This window comes from Sinocyclocheilus grahami, unplaced genomic scaffold (genome assembly GCF_001515645.1).
Source record: "Sinocyclocheilus grahami isolate Dianchi unplaced genomic scaffold, SAMN03320097.WGS_v1.1 scaffold168.1, whole genome shotgun sequence".
Lineage (NCBI taxonomy): Eukaryota > Metazoa > Chordata > Actinopteri > Cypriniformes > Cyprinidae > Sinocyclocheilus > Sinocyclocheilus grahami.
The window spans coordinates 1,223,142-1,247,834 of record NW_015505347.1 but is presented as its reverse complement, the minus strand read 5'-3'; the positions used below and the strand labels follow the sequence as shown (position 1 = coordinate 1,247,834).

At 36.9% G+C, this 24,693-nt stretch overlaps 2 protein-coding genes across 3 annotated transcripts in view; both read left to right on the top strand.

Moving 5' to 3' along the window:
* Positions 1-16,269, top strand: part of LOC107593306 (protein eva-1 homolog A) — a 44,793-nt gene extending 28,524 nt beyond the window's left edge. The window contains exons 1-4 of one of the 2 annotated variants that reach the window (XM_016282973.1): positions 1,720-1,729; positions 10,379-10,519; positions 12,348-12,497; positions 15,178-16,269. In XM_016282973.1, coding sequence (XP_016138459.1) covers positions 12,452-12,497; positions 15,178-15,554 — 423 coding nt within the window. In that variant the 5' untranslated portion in view covers positions 1,720-1,729; positions 10,379-10,519; positions 12,348-12,451 and the 3' untranslated portion in view covers positions 15,555-16,269. Of the gene's footprint in view, positions 1-1,719; positions 1,730-10,378; positions 10,520-12,347; positions 12,498-15,177 lie in introns of those variants that run through there. The other variant, XM_016282972.1, reaches the window with a different exon arrangement.
* Positions 16,270-18,486: 2,217 nt separating this feature from the next.
* Positions 18,487-24,693, top strand: part of efhc1 (EF-hand domain (C-terminal) containing 1) — a 9,225-nt gene continuing 3,018 nt past the window's right edge. Inside the window, exons 1-7 of the mRNA XM_016282971.1 lie at positions 18,487-19,056; positions 19,290-19,514; positions 20,464-20,751; positions 20,828-20,980; positions 21,077-21,269; positions 23,181-23,401; positions 24,359-24,499. Coding sequence (XP_016138457.1) covers positions 18,994-19,056; positions 19,290-19,514; positions 20,464-20,751; positions 20,828-20,980; positions 21,077-21,269; positions 23,181-23,401; positions 24,359-24,499 — 1,284 coding nt within the window. The 5' untranslated portion in view covers positions 18,487-18,993. The remainder of the gene's footprint in view (positions 19,057-19,289; positions 19,515-20,463; positions 20,752-20,827; positions 20,981-21,076; positions 21,270-23,180; positions 23,402-24,358; positions 24,500-24,693) is intronic.

Sequence of the window (24,693 nt, the reverse complement as noted above, 5' to 3'; positions counted from 1 at the left end):
CCCCCTGTGTGTGTGTGTGTGTGTGTGTGTGTGTGTGGGTGTGTGTGTGTGTGTGTGTGTGTGTGTGTGTGTGTGTGTGTGTGTGTGTGTGTGTGTGTGTGTCCATGTCCATGTTCACGGAGGTGCTCAGTGCTGCTCTCTCGCTGGAGAAAGAAAGGCAGGAGGTCACATGAGACTCTTGAGGAGTTTGGCCGTGTGTTTGGAGTTGGAGGAGTGTTGTGGAGTTTTGTTTCACAGTTTGAGCGTCTGCGTGTGGCTCTGAACACATGTGAGCACAGGTAGACACTGACCGAAGGACAGACAGAAAGAGAAAACAGTCTGATTTCCATCATGTGTTTGTAAGTGAGCTTCTTTTTTTATACAGTGTGTGTGTGTGTGTGTGTATTTGTGAAGGATTTGTCTTTATAAAGTGACTGTTTGAGAGGATTGGAATGTTCACTAAAGCATCACTAGTTCTATTATTTATATTATTTGGAACCTTGTAAAGTGAGCCATTGTATTTTGGTGCCTTTACTGGTCTTACTACAGACCTGAGTGATGATCGTGAACTCTTTTATGTAAACAACCACCTAGCAACCACATAGCAACATGTTCCAACATTATAGCAGTGACACACGCACATGTTTACTTGGCTTTAGTAAACATTATTTTGATGCACATTTATTTGATATTTATTGTTTTATAAATCTAGTTATATGACTAAGCCAAACCCTTACTCTAATCCCAAAAGAAAACTGCTATATATATATATATATATATATATATATATATATATATATATAGATGTTAATACTTTTATTCTGTAAGATTCATTTAAATTGAACATTAAATTATAATGTATTTTATGTATAAATTTATTTAGGCCTGTCATATAAAACATATAGTATAAATATATTTATTTGAAATAATTACAAACTTTCTATTCATCAAAGAAACCAAAAAATGTTGGCGAAACAAAAGAGACTTCTTTCAAAATCATTTTTAAAACATTTTCCAAACTTTTGAGGAAGTGCCTAAAAGAAGGAGAAGTCATATTTAGCTTACTTCCAGGAGCAATTTTGCTATCAAGAATATCAAACACACAAATCATCATCAGTCACCATTTACTGGGAAACATTGACATGCAGGTTAAAGATACATGAAGTAGTAAGAAGGTGTGTGTCTGTGATTAGCTAAAGATTTACTACACACACATTTGACATGCATTGTGTGATTTCAGAGAGAGTGTGTGTGTGTGTGTGTGTGTGTGTGTGTGCGCATGCTTATGTGGTTTATGAGGACACTTTCACTGTTCCTGTAATTCAAGAGACTTATAAATCATACAGAATGAGGTTTTTTGAAAATCAAAAAATGCAGAAAGTTTCCTGTGAGGGGTAGGTTTAGGTGAAGGGTTGGTGTAGGGCGATAGAATATACAGTTTGTGCAGTGTGTGTGTGTGTGTGTTGTTCTCTTTCATAAGTCTCTGTGTTTCTAAATGAAAATCTGCCTTGTGATCTTCTGTTTTCTTTTGCTTTTCTTTACGTTTTTCCTCCTTTTTAACATGCCCTCATCTCTCTCGCTCTCTCCCTAACTCTCTCCCTCCCTCTTTCTCTCTCTCTCTCTCTCTCTCTCCCTCCCTCTCTCTCTCCCTCTGCTCTGATTGCCTAGGTTTAGATGTTTTCCTGGAATCATTGTGCACAGGTTTATCTCAGTCCACCAGGAAACAAATGTGCATTTAACAGCGTTTACAGTGAGTTCTTATGAGGAAGAGCTGTTTGCTGTTTTTGACTAACTGTATGGTATGTGATGAGATAATCTCTTGAGATGAGATGATCTTTTTAGGGTTTTTTTCTGTGAAATAATTGGTTTTTCGACAGAAAAGATATTAGAATGATTTGTGAAGGATCATGTGACACTGAAGAGTAATGATGCTGAAAATATAACTTTGATCACAGTAATAAATTACATTTTAAAATATAATTAAAAAAAGAAAACAGTCATTTTAAATTGTAATATATATTACTGTTTTTACTGTATTTTTGACCACATAAATGCAGCCTTGGTGCACATAAAAAACAACTTGGTTACACTTTATGTGTACAGTGTGCGTTCATGAGACTTTCAGGCCCGTTTAGAGACACAGAGAGAATATTTTCAGCATATGTGGATTTATTGGCCAGACTTGTGCCTGTTAACACTAATTTGTCGGGACAGAGCGAGAGTTTGGCACTGGTTTTCACCAAACAGAGGGATTGAATTCGCAGCTTTATTTTTTAATCATGCGAGATGCGAGCGCAGCGGGCCGTGCGCTTATTAAAACTGCTCACTGTAAACAGACGCTTTGAGTTTGTGCTTCCCTCACAGATATGAACCGTGTTACGAGATCAATCCGCTTTTATAACCTTCAGCTCACACGTGTTTCATTTGTATTTCATTTTACAAGCGTGTGTGATACAGTCAAGACACACAAGCTAAGGATCACTTGATAATGTGTGTGTGTTATTTCTGAAGATTTACTTCAGGAGTATAAACTAGTCTTCTGTTCTGAAGGCCAGACCGAACCAGACTTGTTGACTTGTTGGAGCCAGGTTCTTTTTGAACCGCTGAAGCCAGTTGTAGTGTAAAAATGGCCCGACCAAACAATCGGTCAGTCAGCCGGTCAGTGAAATAGATGATAGACAGATCAGATCGAGTTTCTCTCTTCATATTTGGTAGAGTTTAAAGGGTTAAATATTACTTTCGGATGAGAGCAAAACTGAACTTGAATTATGCTGGTTAATGATACATCTTTGACACTATTATTGAATTGAATTGACACTGAATTGAGCTGAATAATGACACTGTTGTCTTCTTTACAGCTGAAATTGTCTTTGTTTCATAATTAATGTTTAACGTTAACAAAGCTGCTTTGAAACCATCAGTCATATAAAGCGCTATATAAATAAATGACTTAACTTACTCGTACTCATTTGACATTCTTACTACTCTAGATAATGGTTTAAATCTCCCTGGAGGAATTTCCTCTGAACACGACTGTTTTAACCTTGAACTAGTTTAACTCGATGACTTTTGACTTGCAGATTAATCTGCCCAGGATCCACCCACCAGGGTTATTATCATTAACTAAAACTATATTAAAGCCATTAAAAATATATATTTTTGTTACTTAAAATAAAATATATTTTAACTGAAATAAAAATTAAAAAATGTAAGAAAGTAAACTTATTTTATGTCAGTTTCTAATTTCTGTTATTTAAAAATTAAAATGCATTTGAACTGAAAAGAAATATATATATATATTTTTTTTTTTTCAGTTTATTGGCAAGGCAACATTTGTTATTTCTGTTATTTAAAAATGTAAATGTTAACTGAAATAAAAAATAAATAAAAATGTAAACGTATTTTAATTCAGTTAGTTGCCAAGGCAACATTTCTAATATCTGTGGTTTAAAATATTAAATATAAATATAAAAAACTAACTTATTTTATTTCAGTTAGTTGAATTTCTACATTTAATTGTTTAAGCTGAAGTACAATAATTAACACTAAACCTGAAAAAAAATATAGACAGTTTAAAAAAAACGAATAAAAATGATAAAACACAAAATTTTAACAAATTCAAAATATGTACAAAAATGTAATTGCATATTAATGAAACTAAGATGTAAAACCAGCCAATCAGTATGACACTCACTGATTTGGAGAGCTCTTGTGATTAAAAAAAAAAAATTATTAAAAGGGGTTCTATTATGCTCTTTTACAAAGTCTTGATTTTGTTTTGGGGGTGTACTAGAACAGGCTCTCATACTAGGTTGTTCGAAAAACAGATTCTTTTTCACATATTTTACATTATTGCAACACCTCTCCCCAGTCTGGCATGAAAAGAAAACAGTCATTTTAAATTGTAATATATATTACTGTTTTTACTGTATTTTTGACCACATAAATGCAGCCTTGGTGCACATAAAAAACAACTTGGTTACACTTTATGTGTACAGTGTGCGTTCATGAGACTTTCAGGCCCGTTTAGAGACACAGAGAGAATATTTTCAGCATATGTGGATTTATTGGCCAGACTTGTGCCTGTTAACACTAATTTGTCGGGACAGAGCGAGAGTTTGGCACTGGTTTTCACCAAACAGAAATTCGCAGCTTTATTTTTTAATCATGCGAGATGCGAGCGCAGCGGGCCGTGCGCTTATTAAAACTGCTCACTGTAAACAGACGCTTTGAGTTTGTGCTTCCCTCACAGATATGAACCGTGTTACGAGATCAATCCGCTTTTATAACCTTCAGCTCACACGTGTTTCATTTGTATTTCATTTTACAAGCGTGTGTGATACAGTCAAGACACACAAGCTAAGGATCACTTGATAATGTGTGTGTGTTATTTCTGAAGATTTACTTCAGGAGTATAAACTAGTCTTCTCATTGTAATCACTCTAAGTTTGTCTGTCTTGGGAAAGCTAGCGTGTCTCCAAGATAGTGATAACACTCGTTGCCTTCTCTAGTGCAGCCAGCTTCAATGTAAATATTGCGTCAAAATCAAATCAATTTGAGCGTGATTTAAACCCGGATCATTGTAATCACTCTAAGTTTGTCTGTCTTGGGAAAGCTAGCGTGTCTCCAAGATAGTGATAACACTCGTTGCCTTCTCTAGTGCAGCTCAACCAGGTCTCGTCCCATTCGTCGATATTTGTGATATCACAAATCCCAGAAAATATGCGTTGTAGTCCAAACGAGTCGTTCGATGTAGTTGTGGAAAAGTGATTTCTGTTAAATAAAATATCTCCTTTTGAAGTGAACTTTGAGCTTTGTAACTTTGCAGATCTTTTTATGCTCAAACAGCAACATTACAGACTAACTAAAGTTGAAAAAGCATAATAGGACCCCATTAATATTTTTCTGTGAGTGTGTAGTATGCATCATTTGAGGCCATTTGAGGCTGAAACTGCAAATAAAAAAGCAGAGTAATGCAGGACCGGGTAGCTCTGAGTCTCCCACAGGAAGATCAACAGTTTTCTGGCGTGATTCTTTCAGGCTTTGTCCAGAATCTTGTGTGATTTGCTGCAGTTAATGTGTGACTGTAGTTTGAGCGTATGTAGATCTACTGTCCTGCCGTGATCTTCTGTTCTCTGGCTCTGTGTGTGTGGGACAGGCCTGTGTGTTTGGGTAAGCGTGGGTCTGTCTGCCGTGTCAGCATGAACACAGAGCCAGCGCTGTGTGTGTGTGTGTGTGTGTGTTCAGTAACAATGCTGTAACGTGACTGTGTGTTTGTCCAGGTGGATCTACACAGAGAAAATACTATCCATCTCTCTCTCTCTCTCTCACTTTCTCTTTCTCTCTCGCTCTGTTTCTACATGGTGTGTAGAAAAACATTCTTTGGACGTTTAACTGTTCTGTCATTTATGTGTGTGTGTGTGTGTGTGTGTGTGTGTTTCTGGGCACGTTTGGCCCTGTGCACTTTTAGAAACTCCTTTTAAAGGACACTTCTAGGCCTAGTTTATTGAATTTGTGTACTAACCATGTTCAGCAGTGTTTATATGTTTAATATAATATTTAAATGTCATCTCAAATTATGTACATTTTAAGCATTTTTTTAAATAAAATGGCAGCTATTTTATCTAGCTATAGCTAATTTCACAACTAGCAATTTATGAATCATAAATGCACACAATAATTATTTTAACACATTTTTGACCAAATTACAGCTTCAGTGGGAGTACACACAATAGAAATTATTATAAAATATAAATAATTATTATTACAATTATAAATTTTTTTTTTAAAGTATACAATTATTATAAATATAATGTAAATTATTATAAATAATAATGTTAATAATATAACAAGTATAAAATGTAGTATGTGCTATTTTTCTTCTCAACATCACGTATGTCACATCTCTAACTTCTCACTGAAATTAAATGGTTCATGTTCATTTTACTCGGTTTCGATTTTCAGAGCTTTAACAATGTAATAAATATTTTTTATGACTTTCCATATTTTACATAGGATCTGGGCCAAGATAAAAGTGATCTTTATTTGTAAAAGACGAAAAATATCATGACATTTGATATATGTGAAGATTTTATATGTAAAAGACATAATAAATAATAGCATGAAATATGAGATGTCAATTTTATATGTAAAAGTCAGGAAAAATAGCTTGAAATATGATATATGTGATGATTTAATACATAATAGTCATGCAAAATAGCATGAAATTTGAGATATGTTACATTTTATACATAAACAGCATGAAAAATAGCACAGATATATTGATAAAGGCCACACTTTTCAGGACAGTTTTTATTGAATGTTTATCTAATGTTAAGAACCCTAAAAGTGCCTGAAGATACTTGAAGTGTATTTGTTCATATGTGTTTACTTTAGGGATGAGATTGGCGCATGTCTCTGTTGACCTTTGACTTCAGTGTTGCAACATTGACATCTTGATGTCCTTCCCATCTTCACGTGTTGAATCTTCAGTGGCTTTAGTTTGCTTGACTGGAGTCTGTGCTTTGTGTTCAGAAACTTCAGAAATGCTTCAGCTTTGAGGAGCGGATCAGGAATGTGTCTGTCCTGCACAGGGAGTTTGATAGTGTACAAGAGAATAAACATCACAACGCTGACTGAGACTAAACACTATTACACTACAACCAGCACAACACTGCCTGATAGCCCTCCTACAGCTGCTCTAACGAAAGAGTGAAGCAAACAGTGTTTCTCTAAACACACACACACACACACACTGGCCATCAAGTGTTGTGTGTGTGTGTGTGTGTTTTCATGGACTCACCAGGCACTCACATGCACACACATAAAAGCATGTGCTTTCTCACTCACACACATTCAAACTACATTTTTACATTTTCTGAAGAAATTTTGCACAAGTAGTGTTTGCTAGTGCAAAACTCACCATTCTGTTGCTAGGGTGTCGTGGATGGTTGCCTACACGTTGTTGTGCAGTTGCCACAATGTTTCAGGTGAAACAAGGAAAAACCACTGAGGGACACACATTTACACACACACACACACAGACTCACTCCTCCATGAACTTTTACTATTTGTACTTTGTTTGCACACTGATATTGAATCTCAATAGCACTTTCTGTGGTTTAGAGGATTGTGTGTTTCAGGGTGTGTGTGTGTGTGTGGGGGGGGTGTTCTGTTCATTGATGTCTTGAATTAGAATCACACACACAGACAGATTGCTGTAGATATTAGTAGGTCTTTATTTGAGCAGCAAGGACTCCAGCTGTCCCAGAATGCCACACTTCAGTGAGTTAAGTCTGTCTGTTTCCTGCACGGATCAGCATACGGCACATAATAGAGCTATACTACGCCAGAGAAAACACACACACACACGTTTTGAGGTCTGGAATGGTTTAGTTTGACTCTGATGACAGGAATATTTCCATGTTGATTCTTGTGCTGTCTCTGTTCTTTGTGTTTAAACACAAAGTGGGTCTTTTCTGTGCAGCTATTGCCTCTGAACATAATTGCAGAAATAGTGACCGTTTCAGACAGGTTTCCTTAACACTCACTTGTCTTCCATTGGTTGTAAAAACAGAAAGCCCTGCCTCCAAACTCACACCATTGGTTGCTGTGTTGTGCTGGTTAAGATGCTCAAACTGATTTTGTTAGCTCTGATAGATCAGCTGTTGCTCTTTCAAAGCTCACAAGACTTTTTATAGGGGCTGTTCACATAGTATGTGTCTTTGCGTCTAAAAATCTGAGACGCAGCGCTCAGGAATGGTTTTTTAAAAAGCACAACACATCGCAGAATGACTCACACCACACATATTTGCCATCAAATAAAATAGTTGCCATGCCAACTTGCTACTGTAAACAAAAGCTGGCAACGCTTGCCCCACCTCTGGAGTCTTCTGATTGGTCCGCTGTTTTGGAACTGACGTTGATGAGCGGCGCTGCATGTAAAGGTACGTTTTGAGGTCTGGAATAGTTTAGTTTGACTCTGATGACAGGAATATTTCCATGTTGATTCTTGTGCTGTCTCTGTTCTTTGTGTTTAAACACAAAGTGGGTCTTTTCTGTGCAGCTATTGCCTCTGAACATAATTGCAAAAATAGTGACCGTTTCAGACAGGTTTCCTTAACACTCACTTGTCTTCCATTGGTTGTAAAAACAGAAAGCCCTGCCTCCAAACTCACACCATTGGTTGCTGTGTTGTGCTGGTTAAGATGCTCAAACAGATTTTGTTAGCTCTGATAGATCAGCTGTTGCTCTTTCAAAGCTCACAAGACTTTTTATAGGGGCTGTTCACATAGTATGTGTCTTTGCGTCTAAAAATCTGAGACGCAGCGCTCAGGAATGGTTTTTTAAAAAGCACAACACATCGCAGAATGCCTCACACCACACATATTTGCCATCAAATAAAATAGTTGCCATGCCAACTTGCTACTGTAAACAAAAGCTGGCAACGCTTGCCCCACCTCTGGAGTCTTCTGATTGGTCCGCTGTTTTGGAACTGACGTTGATGAGCGGCGCTGCATGTAAAGGTTGAAATTCTTTTAACAGGACACAGCGTCTTAAAAAATGTGGCACTCATGTGCAGGGGCGTTGCACAAGATCCCGGGCCCTATGCACAGGCAGTCCTGATGGGCCCCCATGCCCCCCCCCCCCATACTATTTTAGTTTTTTAATCCCTACCCTACATGAACAAACTGCGTACTGTATGATAACCAAACAAGACTTGATCATGTGTGAGACACTGCAACAGTCATACACCTCTGCTATTAAAAAGTAATGCATTGGAACGGAAAATAATGTGTTCTGTGTTAACAGCCCCCTAGAGATCTATCTCAGTTAGGCATCAGCTTTGCCTCACAATTGTCTAAAATAAAAATACACACAAATGAGTCGATAGTTGACATAGAGCTATAAAATATTTTTGATCTTGAGAGAATTTGATGAGAAATTAGATCCTGTTGAGATCTGTAACTTTGATAGCAGACTTTGGTATCTTGGCAAATCTAAGCACATTTTCTTCTGAAACTCTTGACTCATATTTCAGGATTTGCGATTCATTTTCCTTTAAATTCTATCTTTTTTTTAAATTCTCTTGTCAGTTTTCAAGGATCTTGTACAAAATTGAAAATGAACACACACATACACATATATAAAAATAGACACACAGGCACACACATACATATAAATATACATAAGCTCACATGTGCCTCCAATTACCCCCAATCAGTGGGCTGTAATTGCTCCAGGGGCTTTACAATCACACACACACACACACACACACACACACACACACACACACAGTGATTGTGTCAGTCTTTAACTTGACCTCCCTCAGAGTAACGGTGTGTGTGTGTGTGTGTGTGTGTGTGTAACCCAGTCGTCAGTAACTGGCACTGGTGAATGTTTCAGCTTTCATGAGTAGATGTGTGTGTGTGTGTGTGTGTGTGTCCTCAGGCTGTTTCCAGACTCTAGAGTTTAACTGAAATCTGTTTCGCTAAATTTGGTGCAATGTTTATTCAGAGAGAGTTTAAAACAAATGCTGTGTGTTACTGGAACTATGTATATATATGTGTGTGTGTGTCTGAGATCGAGAGCGAGAGAGAGAGAGAGCAAACTGGACCTCTTGCAGGGCTATTGGCAGTCCATTTAAGGTTTTAAGCAGCAAAATAATGAATATCTTTCAATTTATATTATTTACAGTTAAGTATTTAATTATATTGTCATGTATAATAACATGTTATACATACTAATGTAAGTGACATATATAATATAGAATCTATCTATCTATCTATCTTTAATATGCAGCCTTGGTGAGCGTGTACTGTAGTGTATTATATTATTATTTATTATTTTATGATTTATTCAGTATTAGGAGGGATATTTTTATTTATGAAACTCCTTCTAGGGCGATATGCACTAAAATTGTCCTGTTTGTAGATTCACTCCTAACAAGAAGTTATCAAATATGTTTTGTTTTGGCAGTACATCTGACACGGTCATAATGACTAATTGATTATTGTCTTATGAAAGTAAAACATCACAAAACTCACTCTGAGGACATGTGCCAATTACAGTATAATCAAATACCAATGATAAAATCACAGTAGCTTAAACAAATCCTTCAAACTACACAACTGTGATTTAGGGACGTTTACATTCTTATCTTTCAAATCTGGCAATTTGTGGTCATTTTCTCCTTTCTGCTTGGATCCTGATCATTGCCACTATGTTTTGCTTTTGTTTCACTGTTTATAAAGCAGAAAGACTGTCTTGTTTTCTGTGTGTATGTTGGACGACTCGTGGTCATCTCTAATGCATTGTGAGCGTGTGTGAGGGAGTAGAAAGGTCATTCAAGTAGAAGTATAATTTTTGGTGAATTACTGAATTATGTGTCTCTTTTTAGTCCCAAAGAAACTCGTGCAGGAGTCTGTTTCCAGGCATCCATCATCCCCCTCTCCCCCATCTGTGCCTCATGACCCCAACGTGGTGGGAGACAGCGCTCCTCCTGACGGGACCCCGTCTCTGAGCTCGGACTCTGCACCAGGTAAGAAACTGAGGACCCAAACACAACCTCAGCAGACTGTTTCCCCTGTCCAAATAATTGCTTTTATCAGGGCACTGATGGGAAACACTGATCTGAAGTCATGAATCTGAAACCACTCACACACTCTGTGCTGATAGTGGCTGTAGTTACAGCCGTGTTTTGACCGTATAACAGAATCTGACAGAAAAACACCCATAATTCATAATTAAACAGATATGTTTAAGAAGCTTTTAATGTGAGCTCTGTTTAGATGACCCTTTGTTTCTTTCCTGAACATATATTAGGCCAAACAGTCTATTAATATATTAAAAGTTCACACACACACACACAAATGATAATTTAGTCATTTTTATTCCACTTTGTGGAATACATGAATTTTTCATGAACCTTCCATGCAGTGCCATTCATTTGGAAGCCGGTTTCCATCTATGGAATAAAGAATAGGTTATAATGACTTTTTGTTTTACAATTCTGTTTTTTTCCCCTCACAATTCTGAGAAAAAAAGAATCCTGAAGTCACAATTCTGAGAAGAACGGTCCTAATTGCAAGATAGAAATTCCCAAATGTGAGGGAAAAAAAGCTGCAATTACCTTTTGAATTTTTCATTCAGGAAAAAAAGTTACTTTTATTATTTTATTTTATTTTTTTACAGAATTAAACATTTTTTCTTAGAGTTGTGTGTTTATATCTCTCAATTCAACATTATTCCATGGCAGAAACTGGCTTCCATATTCATATTCACAGTGATGTAAAACGTACTGAGAAATTGTACTTAAGTTAAAGTACAGTCGTGGCCAAAAGTATTGACTTTGGCTAAATTTGCTGCTTAAGTTGTTGTGGTGTTCATTCACATTGTTTCTAAAAGTATTGGCAGTGACATAATCTAGAAACAATGTGAATGAACACCACAACAACTTAAGCAGCAAATTTTGCAAAGCACAAAATTTATGTCACTACCAATACTTTTGGCCACAACAGATACTACGTCAAAACAAAAATTCTCCATTAAAAGTCTCAAGTACCTAGCCAAAAAAAAAAAACTTGAGTTAAAGTACAAGAAAACTTAATTATAATTAGTATTTATTTTATTTAAATTATAATTATTCTTTTATTCGTTTTTAGATTGACTTAAATTGAAAACAAGATTTTAGATTTTTGTTGCAGAAACAAAAAACTAACAAAAAAATAACCTGTCAAAATAAAATAAAAATCACTATTTTCTCATTGTCCTGACTATTGTAAGAATCTGGGACACAGCAGATATACTGAAACCAGTATCCTGGAACATGTTACCGGAATACTTTCAGCTAAAATTATCTGCAGATAATTTTACAGTCGTCAAGCTCCAAAAACGATAGGAAAAGTACCATATGAAATCATATAATGGATGCATATACACTGAAATATGGTACGATGTCAATGAGACCGGTCATAAGAAGCAATGACATTTGATGTCTTTGATACTTAAAGATATATAAGAGTGTAGTGAATGAATTGCAAGCATTTTTATCCTTTTTGGAGTTAGACAGCACCATACCCATTCACAATTATTGTATACTTTTGTTTTAAAGTAGAAATGATATTGGTCATGCCACAACATGATGATGACAGCATTTTCCTTTTTGAGTGAACTTTTCCTTTGACACCACATACACACTCACACAATGAGGACCTGTTGATGAATTATTGATGTAAATCCAACTTATTCTTTTGTTTATTGCCAGACATGGAAGCTTGGGGCAAAATATATACTTTTTGTTTTATAAAGATCTCATGATGAAGGTTGGTTCAAACGAGGGCATGACGATTGTGTGCATTTGATCGCAGGGAGGTCGACGCGAGGACGGAGTTCTGCTCCGTATTCAGAAGAGACGGATCAGTCTGGAGAAAGCGATCCGAATCCAACCATCTCCACTGTAATCAGACCAGCCATGGCCCTCATCAGCAGCATGCTGGCGGCCTACACCTACATCACAGGTAACACCACAACATCTGCAACCCACAGCTCTTCAGATCTGACTTTGAGTCTGCGACCTGGATTACTGGCCAGACGTTTGGGGTTGGAAAGATTTATATGTAATGTATTTTGATTGAGCGAGTCTCTTCTGCTCACCAAGGCTGCATTTATTTGATCAAAATAAACACCAATATTGTGAAAAATTATTACAATTTAAAATTGCTGTTTTTGAATATATTGTAAAATGTAATTTATTCCTGTTATCAAAGCTGAATTTTCATCATTACTCTGGTCTTCAGTGTCACATGATCCTTCAGAAATCATTCTAATATGCTGATATGCTGCTCAAGAAACATTTCTCATTATTAACAATATTGAAAACAGTTGTGCTGCTGAATATTTTTGTGGAAACAGTGATACATTTTATTTTTCAGGATTCTTTGATGAATAGAAAGTTCAACTATGGTTGGACTTTATTCATCAGGAATTAATTTAATCATAAAAAGTGGACGGTTCATACAAAAAAATGGAGCCAGACCTGAACAAAAGTTTGCTAAAACAGTGCCTTGAATAGCTTCAGTTGCCTAATGTCAAGTTGGCCCTAAGTGGAGTCAATACAATCTACCAAAAATCACACTACACTCTTAAAAATAAAGGTGCTTCACGATGCCATAGAAGAACCTTTTTGTCTAAATCATTCCATAAAGAACCTTTAACATCTGAAGAACCTTTCTGTTTCACGAAAGGTCCTTTGTGGCGAAAGAAGGTTCTTCAGATTCCAAAAAGGTAAGAAAGAGATGGTTCTTTAAAGAACCTTTGACTGAATGGTTCTTTGTGGAACCAAAAATGGTTCTTCTATGGCATCGCTGTGAAGAACCTTTTAAGCATCTTTATTTTTAAGTGTATTGTTAAAAAAAAAAAGGTAAACCTTAAATATGAATAGTTCTCACATATTTCCAAACAAAAAGAAAAAAAGTATGTTTTTCTGTATTTAACTGTTTATCTGTTTTGTGGGGAAGTCGTGGCCTAATGGTTAGAGAGTCTGACTCGTAACCCAAAGGTTGCGGGTTCGAGTCTCGTACCGGCAGGGATTGTAGGTGGGGGGAGTGAATGTACAGTGCTCTCTTCCACCTTCAATACCACGACTGAGGTGCCCTTGAGCAAAGCACCGAACCCCCAACTGCTCCCCGGGCGCCGCAGCATAGATGGCTGCCCACTGCTCCGGGTGTGTGTTCATGGTGTGTGTGTGTGTTCACTGCTGTGTGTGTGCACTTAGGATGGGTTAAATGCAGAGCATTAATTCTGAGCATGGGTCGTCATGTCACTTTCACAAAATATTTATATTATAAAATATTCTATATTATTGAATATTAGTGTTTTATATGGACGCCGTTTCCGCCACTGAATAAAAAATAAAAAAGGTAATTGACTTTTTATCTAATTTTATTTTATCTCACAATTCTGACTTTTTTCTCAGAATTGCGTGATATAAACTCACAATTGCGAGTTAAAAAGTCATAATTGTGAGATACAGTATAAACTCGCAATTCTGAGAAAAAACTGAGTTTTTATCTTGCAATTGTGAGTTTATATCACGCAATTCTGGCACTAATTCTGAGCATGGGTCATCACGTCACTTTCACAAAATATTTATATTATAAAATATTCTATATTATTGAATATTAGTGTTTTATATGGACGCCGTTTCCGCCACTGAATAAAAAATAAAAAAGGTAATTTACTTTTTATCTAATTTTATTTTATCTCACAATTCTGACTTTTTTCTCAGAATTGCGTGATATAAACTCACAATTGCGAGTTAAAAAGTCATAATTGTGAGATACAGTATAAACTCGCAATTCTGAGAAAAAACTGAGTTTTTATCTTGCAATTTTTTCTCAGAATTGTGAGATAAGTCGCAATAACCTTTTTTTTTGTTATTCAGTGGAGGAAACGGGCTTCCATAGTTTTATAGTATTTTAAATATCTTTTTTTTTTTCGCAGCAAAACTGCATAAACTTTTGAAAATGTATAAAACAAATCAAATAAAAGCATCTGCCAAATGAATAATGTAAATGTAAATATCTTTTTAAAAAAAACTATCATAAAAAAATTATTTTGAATCTGTGCACCCATTTTAACCATGAAATTTACAGGTCGAATTTACCCGCTAACATCACCATCGTACTAAAATGACATATGTACTGCAGATTCCACAACTTAGCAGGCAGGTTCATGACGGAGGAAATATTGGAGGAAACGGGCTTCCATAGTTTTATAGTATTTTAAATATCTTTTTTTTTTTCGCAGCAAAACTGCATAAACTTTTGAAAATGTATAAAACAAATCAAATAAAAGCATCTGCCAAATGAATAATGTAAATGTAAATATCTTTAAAAAAAAAACTATCATAAAAAAATTATTTTGAATCTGTGCACCCATTTTAACCATGAAATTTACAGGTCGAATTTACCCGCTAACATCACCATCGTACTAAAATGACATATGTACTGCAGATTCCACAACTTAGCAGGCAGGTTCATGACCCTGAGTGAGAAATACTCAAGGAAAACATCCTGTGTTAACCAGTGTTTCCCAAAAATGCATTCGGCTCAAACTGACCCGGAACATAATATAAATTTTAAGAGATTAAATGGGTCACTTTGATTTCATGTTGTGTGTTTTGTGTCTCCATCCCAGAGCACCCGGAGCGCTGTGCGCTGTATTTCATGTGCGGCGTCTGTGCCGGTCTGTTCCTCACGCTCTTCATGCTGGTGGTTCAGATTTCCTGCCGTACGGACTGTAAACCTCGCCACGGCGTCGCTAAGAAGCGTCCGAGACCCGCGGACTCCGACAGCGACACCAGCGACTCTGATTCAGACTGGGACTCGAGCTCGGACCTCTCGGCCCGACGGCACCGGCGCTTCGAGCGCACGCTCAACACAAACGTCTTCACGTCGGCGGAGGAGCTGGAGCGAGCGCAGCGACTGGAGGAGAGAGAGCGCATCATACGGGAAATCTGGATGAACGGACAGCCGGACGTCCCAGGAACCCGCAGCCTGAATCGCTACTACTAGAGCGCCGCCTCCGATTGGACAAATCCAGACAGGAAGCTACTAACAGGACACTAAAGCAGCTGGAGTCATCGCCTAGTGTGGCATTAAATGGCGTATTTGCAGTGGAAATAAGCTCTTCATTGAGGCGCAGTTTATCCATGAGGTGAAAGGTCAAATGCTGACAAGTCAGATTTGGGAATATTCTTACCTGGTGTCTTGAAGTTAGACATTTGAACCAATTTAGCTGAAGCTAAGGCTCATGGGAGATGTGGTTCAGTTGAAAGGAGTCTACAGGCAGCTCTGAGAGGCGTGATAAGCTCTAAGCACTGTGATTGGTCCTTCACTCCGCCTGTCAAGCAGTGAAGACCGCCTTCTGTAGGGAGAGACCTGAGCAAATTAAGTGCCTTTGATCTGACAAATACACATACAGTATACAGTGGGACTAAAATATATTTGGACACTTATAAATATCTGAATGTCATTGCATAAGGAAACAAATATAACAAACCAAGCTGCGACTGCAAGAAAATGATGCTGGAGCTTCACTTTTCTGCATCGGTTTTGCTTAATGACCTATAATCTCATCCACAATGCAACATTGAATCTTTTGGTAACACTTCACAACAAGGTACTACATTAGTTAACATGAACTAACAAATAAAAAATACTTTTAAAGCATTAGTAAAATCAAAAGTTCTGTTTGTATATAAACCTGAGGTATACAAGCCTGTTTCAGCCATGGGATAAAAAAAATCTGATAATTTGTGTTTTTTTTCTCTTTCTTTTAATCACAATTTTTCTTGCAGTTCTAAATAAATGATCAAATCTTGTAATTCCCTTTTCTCAGAATTCTTTACATTTTGCAATTTTCCCCCTCCACCACAGAATAAAATCAAAAAAATTATTGTGACTTTTTAGCTCACAATTCTGAAAAAAGTTTCTGGGAAAAAAAATGTATTTGAAAGATGTAAACTCAAAATTCAGACTTTTTTCCTCACAATTTAATATCTTGCAGTTGTCAATGAAACATGAGAAAAGCAACTGCAACTTTTTATCAATTCTGACTTTTTTCTCAGAATTGGGAGTTTATGTCTTTAATGTTCTGACTTTAAATCTCAATTATTATTTTTTTCCTTCAGACTTGAGAGAAAAAGTCTGAATTGTGAGATAAGCAGTGGTAATTATCTTTTTTATTTTATTATCCCATGCTGGAAACAAGCTTCCATAAACATAAATAAACAGTATTTTTTATCAATTAATGTTAAAAAAGTTAATAAATACTGCAACAAATGTATTGCACATTTGTAGTTAATTAGTTAATTGGACCTAATTGTAAAGTGTTACCTTTTTCTTTCATTTTTAACACTAAATCATTGAATTATTTATCATACGTTTAAACCTAACAGACTTCTTTTGATGATTTGCTGAACGTCTGCTTATGCTGTGCTTTCTTTAAAGACAAATGCAACTTGGTTTGATATTTTATTATCAAATGTAATGACATTCGTGCATTTTTAAGGGTGACTTAAGCATCCAAATATTTTTGGATATTATATATATATATATATATATATAGCTAGCTATATATAGACATGCTGTAAAATCATCTCAGCCTTTATGAAATCTATTTTGATATTTAAATAGCTTTTTATACCACTATTTTTTTTGGATGAAATATTTTTTTATACTGTGGCAAAGCTTGCCTGATTGCTCAGGGATGCAATCTAAGTGCTCTGTGTATAATCATATATTCTTTAAGGGGATGAGAGACAAATGAGATGCATAGATGCAACCGTGACCTCAAAGAGGTTCTTATAGGATGCAAGACACATCTGCCAACACAGCCAATCACTCAATGTCTTTATGCAGCGCTTTCTGATTGTTACAACTGTGGTTAATGTGTTTCTGTTACATGATAATGAGGGCTCAGAATCAATGTTAATGATACGAAACCATACTTTCCATTCTTAAAAATAAAGGTTTTCAATGGTGCTGCAAAGAGATTCTTCTTATTAAGAACTATTTATGGCTATATAAGGTTTCTGAGTTGGCTATATGAATATTATAATTTTTTTTGATTTAACATCTTTGATGTTTAGGTTCTTCAGATCCGTGTTTTGGTTTCCAGGTTCTTAAAAACACCAGTAAAAGATGGAACTTCTTAGTGCACATTAAGATGTTTCTATAGGTGAATAGTCTAACATTTTACCTTTACTCAAATTTTATTGCATTGTGATTTTTAAATGTTTGAGTAAAGTAGCCAACATCTTTCAACATCATCATCATCTATCAAAAGTAATATTAGTAAGTTAAGCATTAAAAAAATAACAACTTTAATGGTATATATATATATATATATGTTGATGATACAAAAACATAAATAACACACTTTATATTCTTAAAAATAAAGGTTTTCAATAGTGATTATATTCAGCAAAGAGCTGCTTCTTATTAAGAACTAATTGTGGCTATATAAGGTTCCTGAGTTGGCTATATATATAACAGAAGTTTTTGCGGAAATTAAGAAGTTACTACAGGTGAATAGTTATATATATATATATATATAAACACCTTTAATAGAAAATGTTAATAGAAATGGCCATTAATAAATTTAAGACATTTAATGACATATATTGAAACATTTAATAAAATGTATTGATATATTTATATCCATTAACATTCTTACTCAATTTTTAAGCAATACCTAAAAGTAGAGATCTCTAAAAATATATCCAACTTTAATAGAACAGCCTTTTAAAAAAATAGTGTTAATATAATAGGCCAAGCTGATACACAGTCACACAAGTTTGGTAAAGAGTCACTATTGTGGGAAGTAGCCTATCATGTAGTTTCCTACCTCTGTGTGAAACCTTTATTTTTAAGAGCCCATTGCCACACAGAGATCCTTTAGCCAAACAAAGTATTACTAGTGCAGGAAGTGTACCTGAAGCCTTTATTTTTAAGAGCCCATACCCACACAGAGATCATTTAATGTCATATTTAAGTTTTTTTTTTTCAAAGCAAGCCAAAACATGAAGTGACTCGACATTTGTATGCATGTGAATGTTTGTTTGTGAAACAGCAGGATGTTTGTGTTGTAAGAGCTCTCAAACTTACATTTCCAGTGATATTTCAGCATGGCTTTTATAGGAGTATCAGCAGCGCGTGCGCAGAGCAGGAGCTGTGGGAGGTTTGGTTTTGGTTGTTATGGAGCATTAAATAAACTGCATTGAATAAACTGAACGTGTAGCGCCGCCTGTTGGTGAATTGATCCACAAGACACGTGAAAGGAATTGTTTACATCGCCATGACAACCGCCAGTGTTTGTGGTCTCCGTGGAGACCGCTATAAATAAACCTCCTCAGGGAAGCACAGCAGTCTCGTGAGAGAACAACGTAACTTATTTTATTTTCATAAACCTTTAAATTATTTAGATTCTAGATTAGGGTAATAAACCGTAATGTCTATAAATACAGGACACGGGCTTCCTTTCCTGCCAGGAAACTCATTTCGGGATTTAACGGTGAGAAACATTAACCTGTAACTTAGGCCCCGTTCATCTTCTTTTTGAATTTAATATTAACTTAGTTGTTTTACCACATGCTTTTTGTAACACAAATCTGCATTATTAACTCTTCAGAAATGTTTTTAAAGCACATTTTAGATTTTTGCTGCGAATTAACCAATTAATTTGACATATTATGAAATATAATGATATTATATTATTTTAAATAATTTCTGTGTGCTGTGATCCAGAAATCCGCTTTCCACAGAGCTCAGACTCTGGATTTTAAGAACGGTTATGCTCTGCCCCGGCGGCCCGCGGTCGGTACCGGACAAGATCCGCTGCTGTCGGTGAACATCAGTCACAGCGAGAGCAACCAGCTGATCAGAGACATCCCGAACCTGACCTACGGGACCGACACACACCGACCCCCGCCGCTAGACTTCATCCCGGCACACGCTGCTTACGACAAGAAGGTGAAAAGTATCTATCTGTCTGTCTGTCTGTCTGTCTGTCTGTCTGTCTGTCTATCTATCTATCTATCTGTCTGTCTGTCATCTATCTATCTGTCTGTCTGTCATCTATCTATCTATTTGTCTATCTAGCTATCTGTCTGTCATCTATCTATCTATCTGTCTGTCATCTATCTATCTATCTGTCTGTCCATTGATCTAGCGTTCTGTCTATCATTCTATTTCTATCAGCCTATTTCTGTCTGTCTATCTTTCTATTTATCTTATCTGTCTGTCTATCCATCGATCTAGCATTATGTCTGTAATCTATTTTTGTCTATCTATGTATTATCTATCTTTCTATCTATCTATTGATATAGCGTTCGTTCTGTCATTCTATCTCTATCAATCTATTTCTGTCTTTCTGTCTATCTATCTTATATATCCATTGATCTAGCGTTCGTTCTATCTCTCTCTATCGATCTATTTGTCTGTTTGTCTATCTAAACTGTTTCTATCTATGCATCTGTCTTATCTATCCATTGATCTTGCAGTCTGTCTGTCTATCTATCTATCTATCTATCTGTCTGTCTATCCAAAAATCTATCTATCTGTCTGTCTCTGTCTATCTACCTATATCTATCTATTGTTCTGTCTATAATTGTCTCTATGAATCTATTTCTATTAATGCATCTATTGATGTAGCATTCTGTCTATCATTCTCTGTCAATCTATCTGTCTGTCTCTCTATCATTCTATCATTATGTCTCTATCATTCTGTCTATCCACCAATCTATCATTCTGTTTATTCATTTTATCTGTCTCTATCTATATATCTATTGAACTATCATTCTGTCTATCCATCAATCTTTCATTCTATCTGTCTCTTTATCCATATGTTTCTCTCTCTCTCTCTCTCTATCTATCTCATTGAATCAGAACCAACCTCTCACCTTTACCCTTTGACCTTCAGGTGCTGCGTTTCTACGGTTACTTCTGGCAGGAAGTGTTGCACTCCCCAGCTGAGCACTTCCGCATTCGTCCGGTGGTGATCTATTATCACCTGGAGGACGACAGCATGTGTGTGACCGAGCCACCGGTGGAAAACTCTGGAATTCCTCAGGGAAAGCTGATCAAACGTCAGAGGCTGACCAAAAACCAGCATGGAGGTCTGTACCACTGGAAAGACCTCAACGTCGGGATGGACATGAGTTTGTTTGGAACGGTCTTCAGGATAACACACTGTGATCCCTTCACACAGGTACACACACACACAGACTCTACTGGACTGCTGCTTATAAGGGGTTTGTTTTGACTGAGTGTGTGTGTGTGTGTAGGACTTCATGGAGAGTCAGGGAATAGTGTTAAACGAGGCGGAGTCCATTCCCAGTGATCCGTACACCATCCATCGCGCTCAAGCACAACAAACCCACATTATACCCTACGAGCACAACCATCAGCTGGAGCGCTTCCTCGCCCTGGATCGACAGGTACTCTCTCACACACACACACACACACACACTCCTGTATGTTTACACACAAATTAATACATTCTTTCTCACTCATCATTTCTCTGCTGTCTCCAGGTGCTGCGTTACTATGCGCTCTGGGACGACACGGACTCTCTCTATGGGGAGAAACGGCCCGTAACGCTGCATTACTATCTGGTGGATGATTCTGTTGACATCTGTGAACATCACGAGGCCAACAGCGGCCGGGACCCGTTCCCAGTGCTGCTCAGCAGACAGAAGATTCCCAAACACATCAAATCAACCTGCGGTGAGATCATAAACACACAGATTTCAACACTGAGAAAACAAACTGCTTCAATTTGGTTGCTTTTTGTGTTTATAGAAGCTTGGACAAACTAAATCAGGGGATCCCAAACTTTTGTCAGCCAAACCCCTTAGACATAAAATATTTACTTAATAATAGTTCATATTTCAATCATTTGACAGCACATTAGCATATTCACAGTTCTCTGATTTGGTCAATGATCAAATGATGACATGCAGGTAAACAGATACATTTTTATATACAGTACCAGTCAAAAGGTTTTGAACAGTAAGATTTTTAACGTTAACGATTTTTAAAGTCTCTTCTGCTCACCAAGCCTGCATTTATTTGATCCAAAGTAATACTTATTTTCCTATTAAAGGGTTCATATGATGCCATTTCAAATTTTCCTTTCTCTTTGGAGTGTTACAAGCTGTTCGTGAATAGATAAGATCCCTGAAGTTGCAAAGACTAAAGTCTCAAATCCAAAGAGATATTCTTTATCAAAGTTAAGAGTCAACCACGCCTACCTAAAACGCCTTGTTTAAACACGCCCCCACATATCCACGTCACTGTGTGGGAAGATTTGCCCCACAAATGTTCATGCAAAGAAAGAAGGCGTAACTTTTATTCTCGCTGTAGTATTGTTGCCGCCGCCATGTCGTGAAGGCGCTGTGTTTCGTTGTGAAAGTGAAACTACTTTGCTTGGCCTTCCAAAAGAGGACGATATCCGCTTCGTCATGCCTGGAGCTGATCCGTGCTGGTTGCTGAGGAAAAACAACAACTTTGCGCTGTGGATCGCTGGATCGGCTTTCACCGTGGACGAAGCAGAGTCCAGCCCGGAGTCGTCACAAGTGGTTGCCGCAAGCCCGCCGGCCGCTCCTTCGTCGAATCCGCCGGCCGAGCCGTTCTCAAGCCCGCCCGCCGCTGCTCACTCAAGCCCGCCGTGTGTGACGCTGTGTTTCCTTGTGAAAGCGAAACTACTTTGTTTGGTCTTCCAAAAGAGGACACAACTACAAATCAGTGGTTAAGTTGTATTTACAACACTGTTCCAGAACACTTCAACCCAAATATTCAGATGTGTGCAGCGCATTTTATGGAGGACCGTTTCCTGATGCTGCAGAGTAACGTTAGCCTACAATGGGTCTGTGCTCAAAGGCCGTTTCTATAAAGTGGGGCAGTTCCAACTTTGCAAGGACAGTCTGGCGCTTCTGACTCACAGACTGTAAGTACGTTTTTATATTTAAAGAATTTGCCACTGATGATTCAAACGCGAGTTTTGAGCAGTGTAGAGTAGCGCTTGTTTGTCATTTCTCCGATCACAAATGCAGACATGGTTTTATGTTTATGAAGCGCGATACGCAGCTCAACGTGTAAAAAGACAGTATAAGTTATTATAATCCGTAATTATGTCCCCACTGGATGCAACAAATGCCTAGTTTGTAATGGGTTTTAATGTTTTTGTCTCTTCGCTCCGGCTGGGACACGGCATCACAGTATGGTAAGGGGCGTAACATTTCCGTCACAGGCTTGAGGTATTCAGCCAATCACAACGCACTGGATAGCTGGCCAATCAGAGCACACCTCGCTTTTCAGAGCGATGAGCTTTGTAAAAATCGACTCGCTTCAGAAAGGCGGGGCATAGAGGAGAAACAATAATGTACAGTATGTGAAAAATAATGTGTTTTTTTAAATCTTAAACCGCATAAACACAGTTCTTTACACCAAATGCACAACATAATGTTCTTTTTAGCAACATCATATGACCCCCTTTAATATATTTATTTATTTTTCATTTCTTCAGGTTTGGTCCCCCATAGACTACATTTATATTTAATTTGAGTATAATCAAAGGACATAATCATCAATATATTTACCCAGAAGCCTTCAACTTCTCTCTGTTTCTCGACGCAGAGCCGTTCCCCACCTGTGTTCTGGAAGTTTATCCACAAGACGTGAAAGAGTACTTCTCTCCTGAAGACTTCAGGGTTGGTGAGGAGGTCACGCTGATGGGGAGGCGCTTCCTGCTGTATGACTGTGACGACTTCACCAGGAAATATTATGAACAGAATCACCCCGACATCTTGCTCAAACCACTTACTGTAGACACCAGAACACAGCAAGACATCAAGAGGGTCAGATACGTACTGTTAATTGGGCTAATATCACATCTCATCTTAGTTAAAAATGAATGTTATGTACAGTTGTATGCAAATGGTACATTATTATAAGTGATCTATCTTCCACTTTCCACAAATATAGGGTACACTTATGTTCTCTAGAAATGTTTTATGTTGTGGTGTGAATGAAGCATCACGCAAATGTGTTTAGTTAGTGATGCTGCCATCGTAGAAATGCACCATTTATTCATACTCAGCTTTACAAGAGCGAAATCTGTCTGAATTAAAACAATAAAAAAAAAAAATCTTACTCAGTAATCACAAATATTATATTATTATACATTTTTACTGTTATGAATTTTAATGTTTTAGTTAATTTCTAGAAAAATTGCAAGCCTTCTAAAATAAATGTTACATGTTAATACATTTTTAATGTTAATAACAATTATTATTATTATTTTAATTCTTTTTTTAGTTAATTTCTAGAAAATAACCAAATGTTTCAAATTTTACTAACAGGGTTGGAGGGGGGGAATGGCAAGCCTTATATAAAATAAATGTTTCATTATCAATAACATTTTTAAATGTTAATAACGAATGTTATTATTTAATCTTTTTAAATGTTAATTTCTAGAAAATAACTAAATGTTCCAAATGTTACTAGCAGGGTTGGAAAAATGGCAATGCTTATATAAAATAGGCCTAAGTGTTACATTTTAAATACATTTTTAATGTTAATATATAAAACTCCATTTTGATTTACTGAAAAAGAAACTAAAAGCTTATTTTGTACCCTATTTGTACCGCAGGTGATTCCTCCTTATAACGGCTTCGGTTCGCTGGAGGACTCGTTACAGAACTGCCTGCAAGTGTTACATTTTAAATACATTTTTAATGTTAATATATAAAACTCCATTTTGATTTACTGAAAAAGAAACTAAAAGCTTATTTTGTACCCTATTTGTACCGCAGGTGATTCCTCCGTATAACGGCTTCGGTTCGCTGGAGGACTCGTTACAGAACTGCCTGTCCCTGATTCCTGAACCGCCCAAGAAAGACGTGATCAAACTGCTGGAGAACGACAACAAAGTCCTGCGTTACGTCGCACGGCTGGTGAGTTTTGCCTTGTCCAAATACCCACACTTGCGGTCTTGGCCACTTGAGAGTGTGCGCGCGCGACAGGAAGTAAGTGCGCAAGACTGTCCAAGGTCTTAACGCACACTAAATCCATACTATCTCGAATACCGCTCCGGAGCGCTATTCGAGTCTTAGTGTATCCCATCATGCATCATGTTCTGGAAATAAAT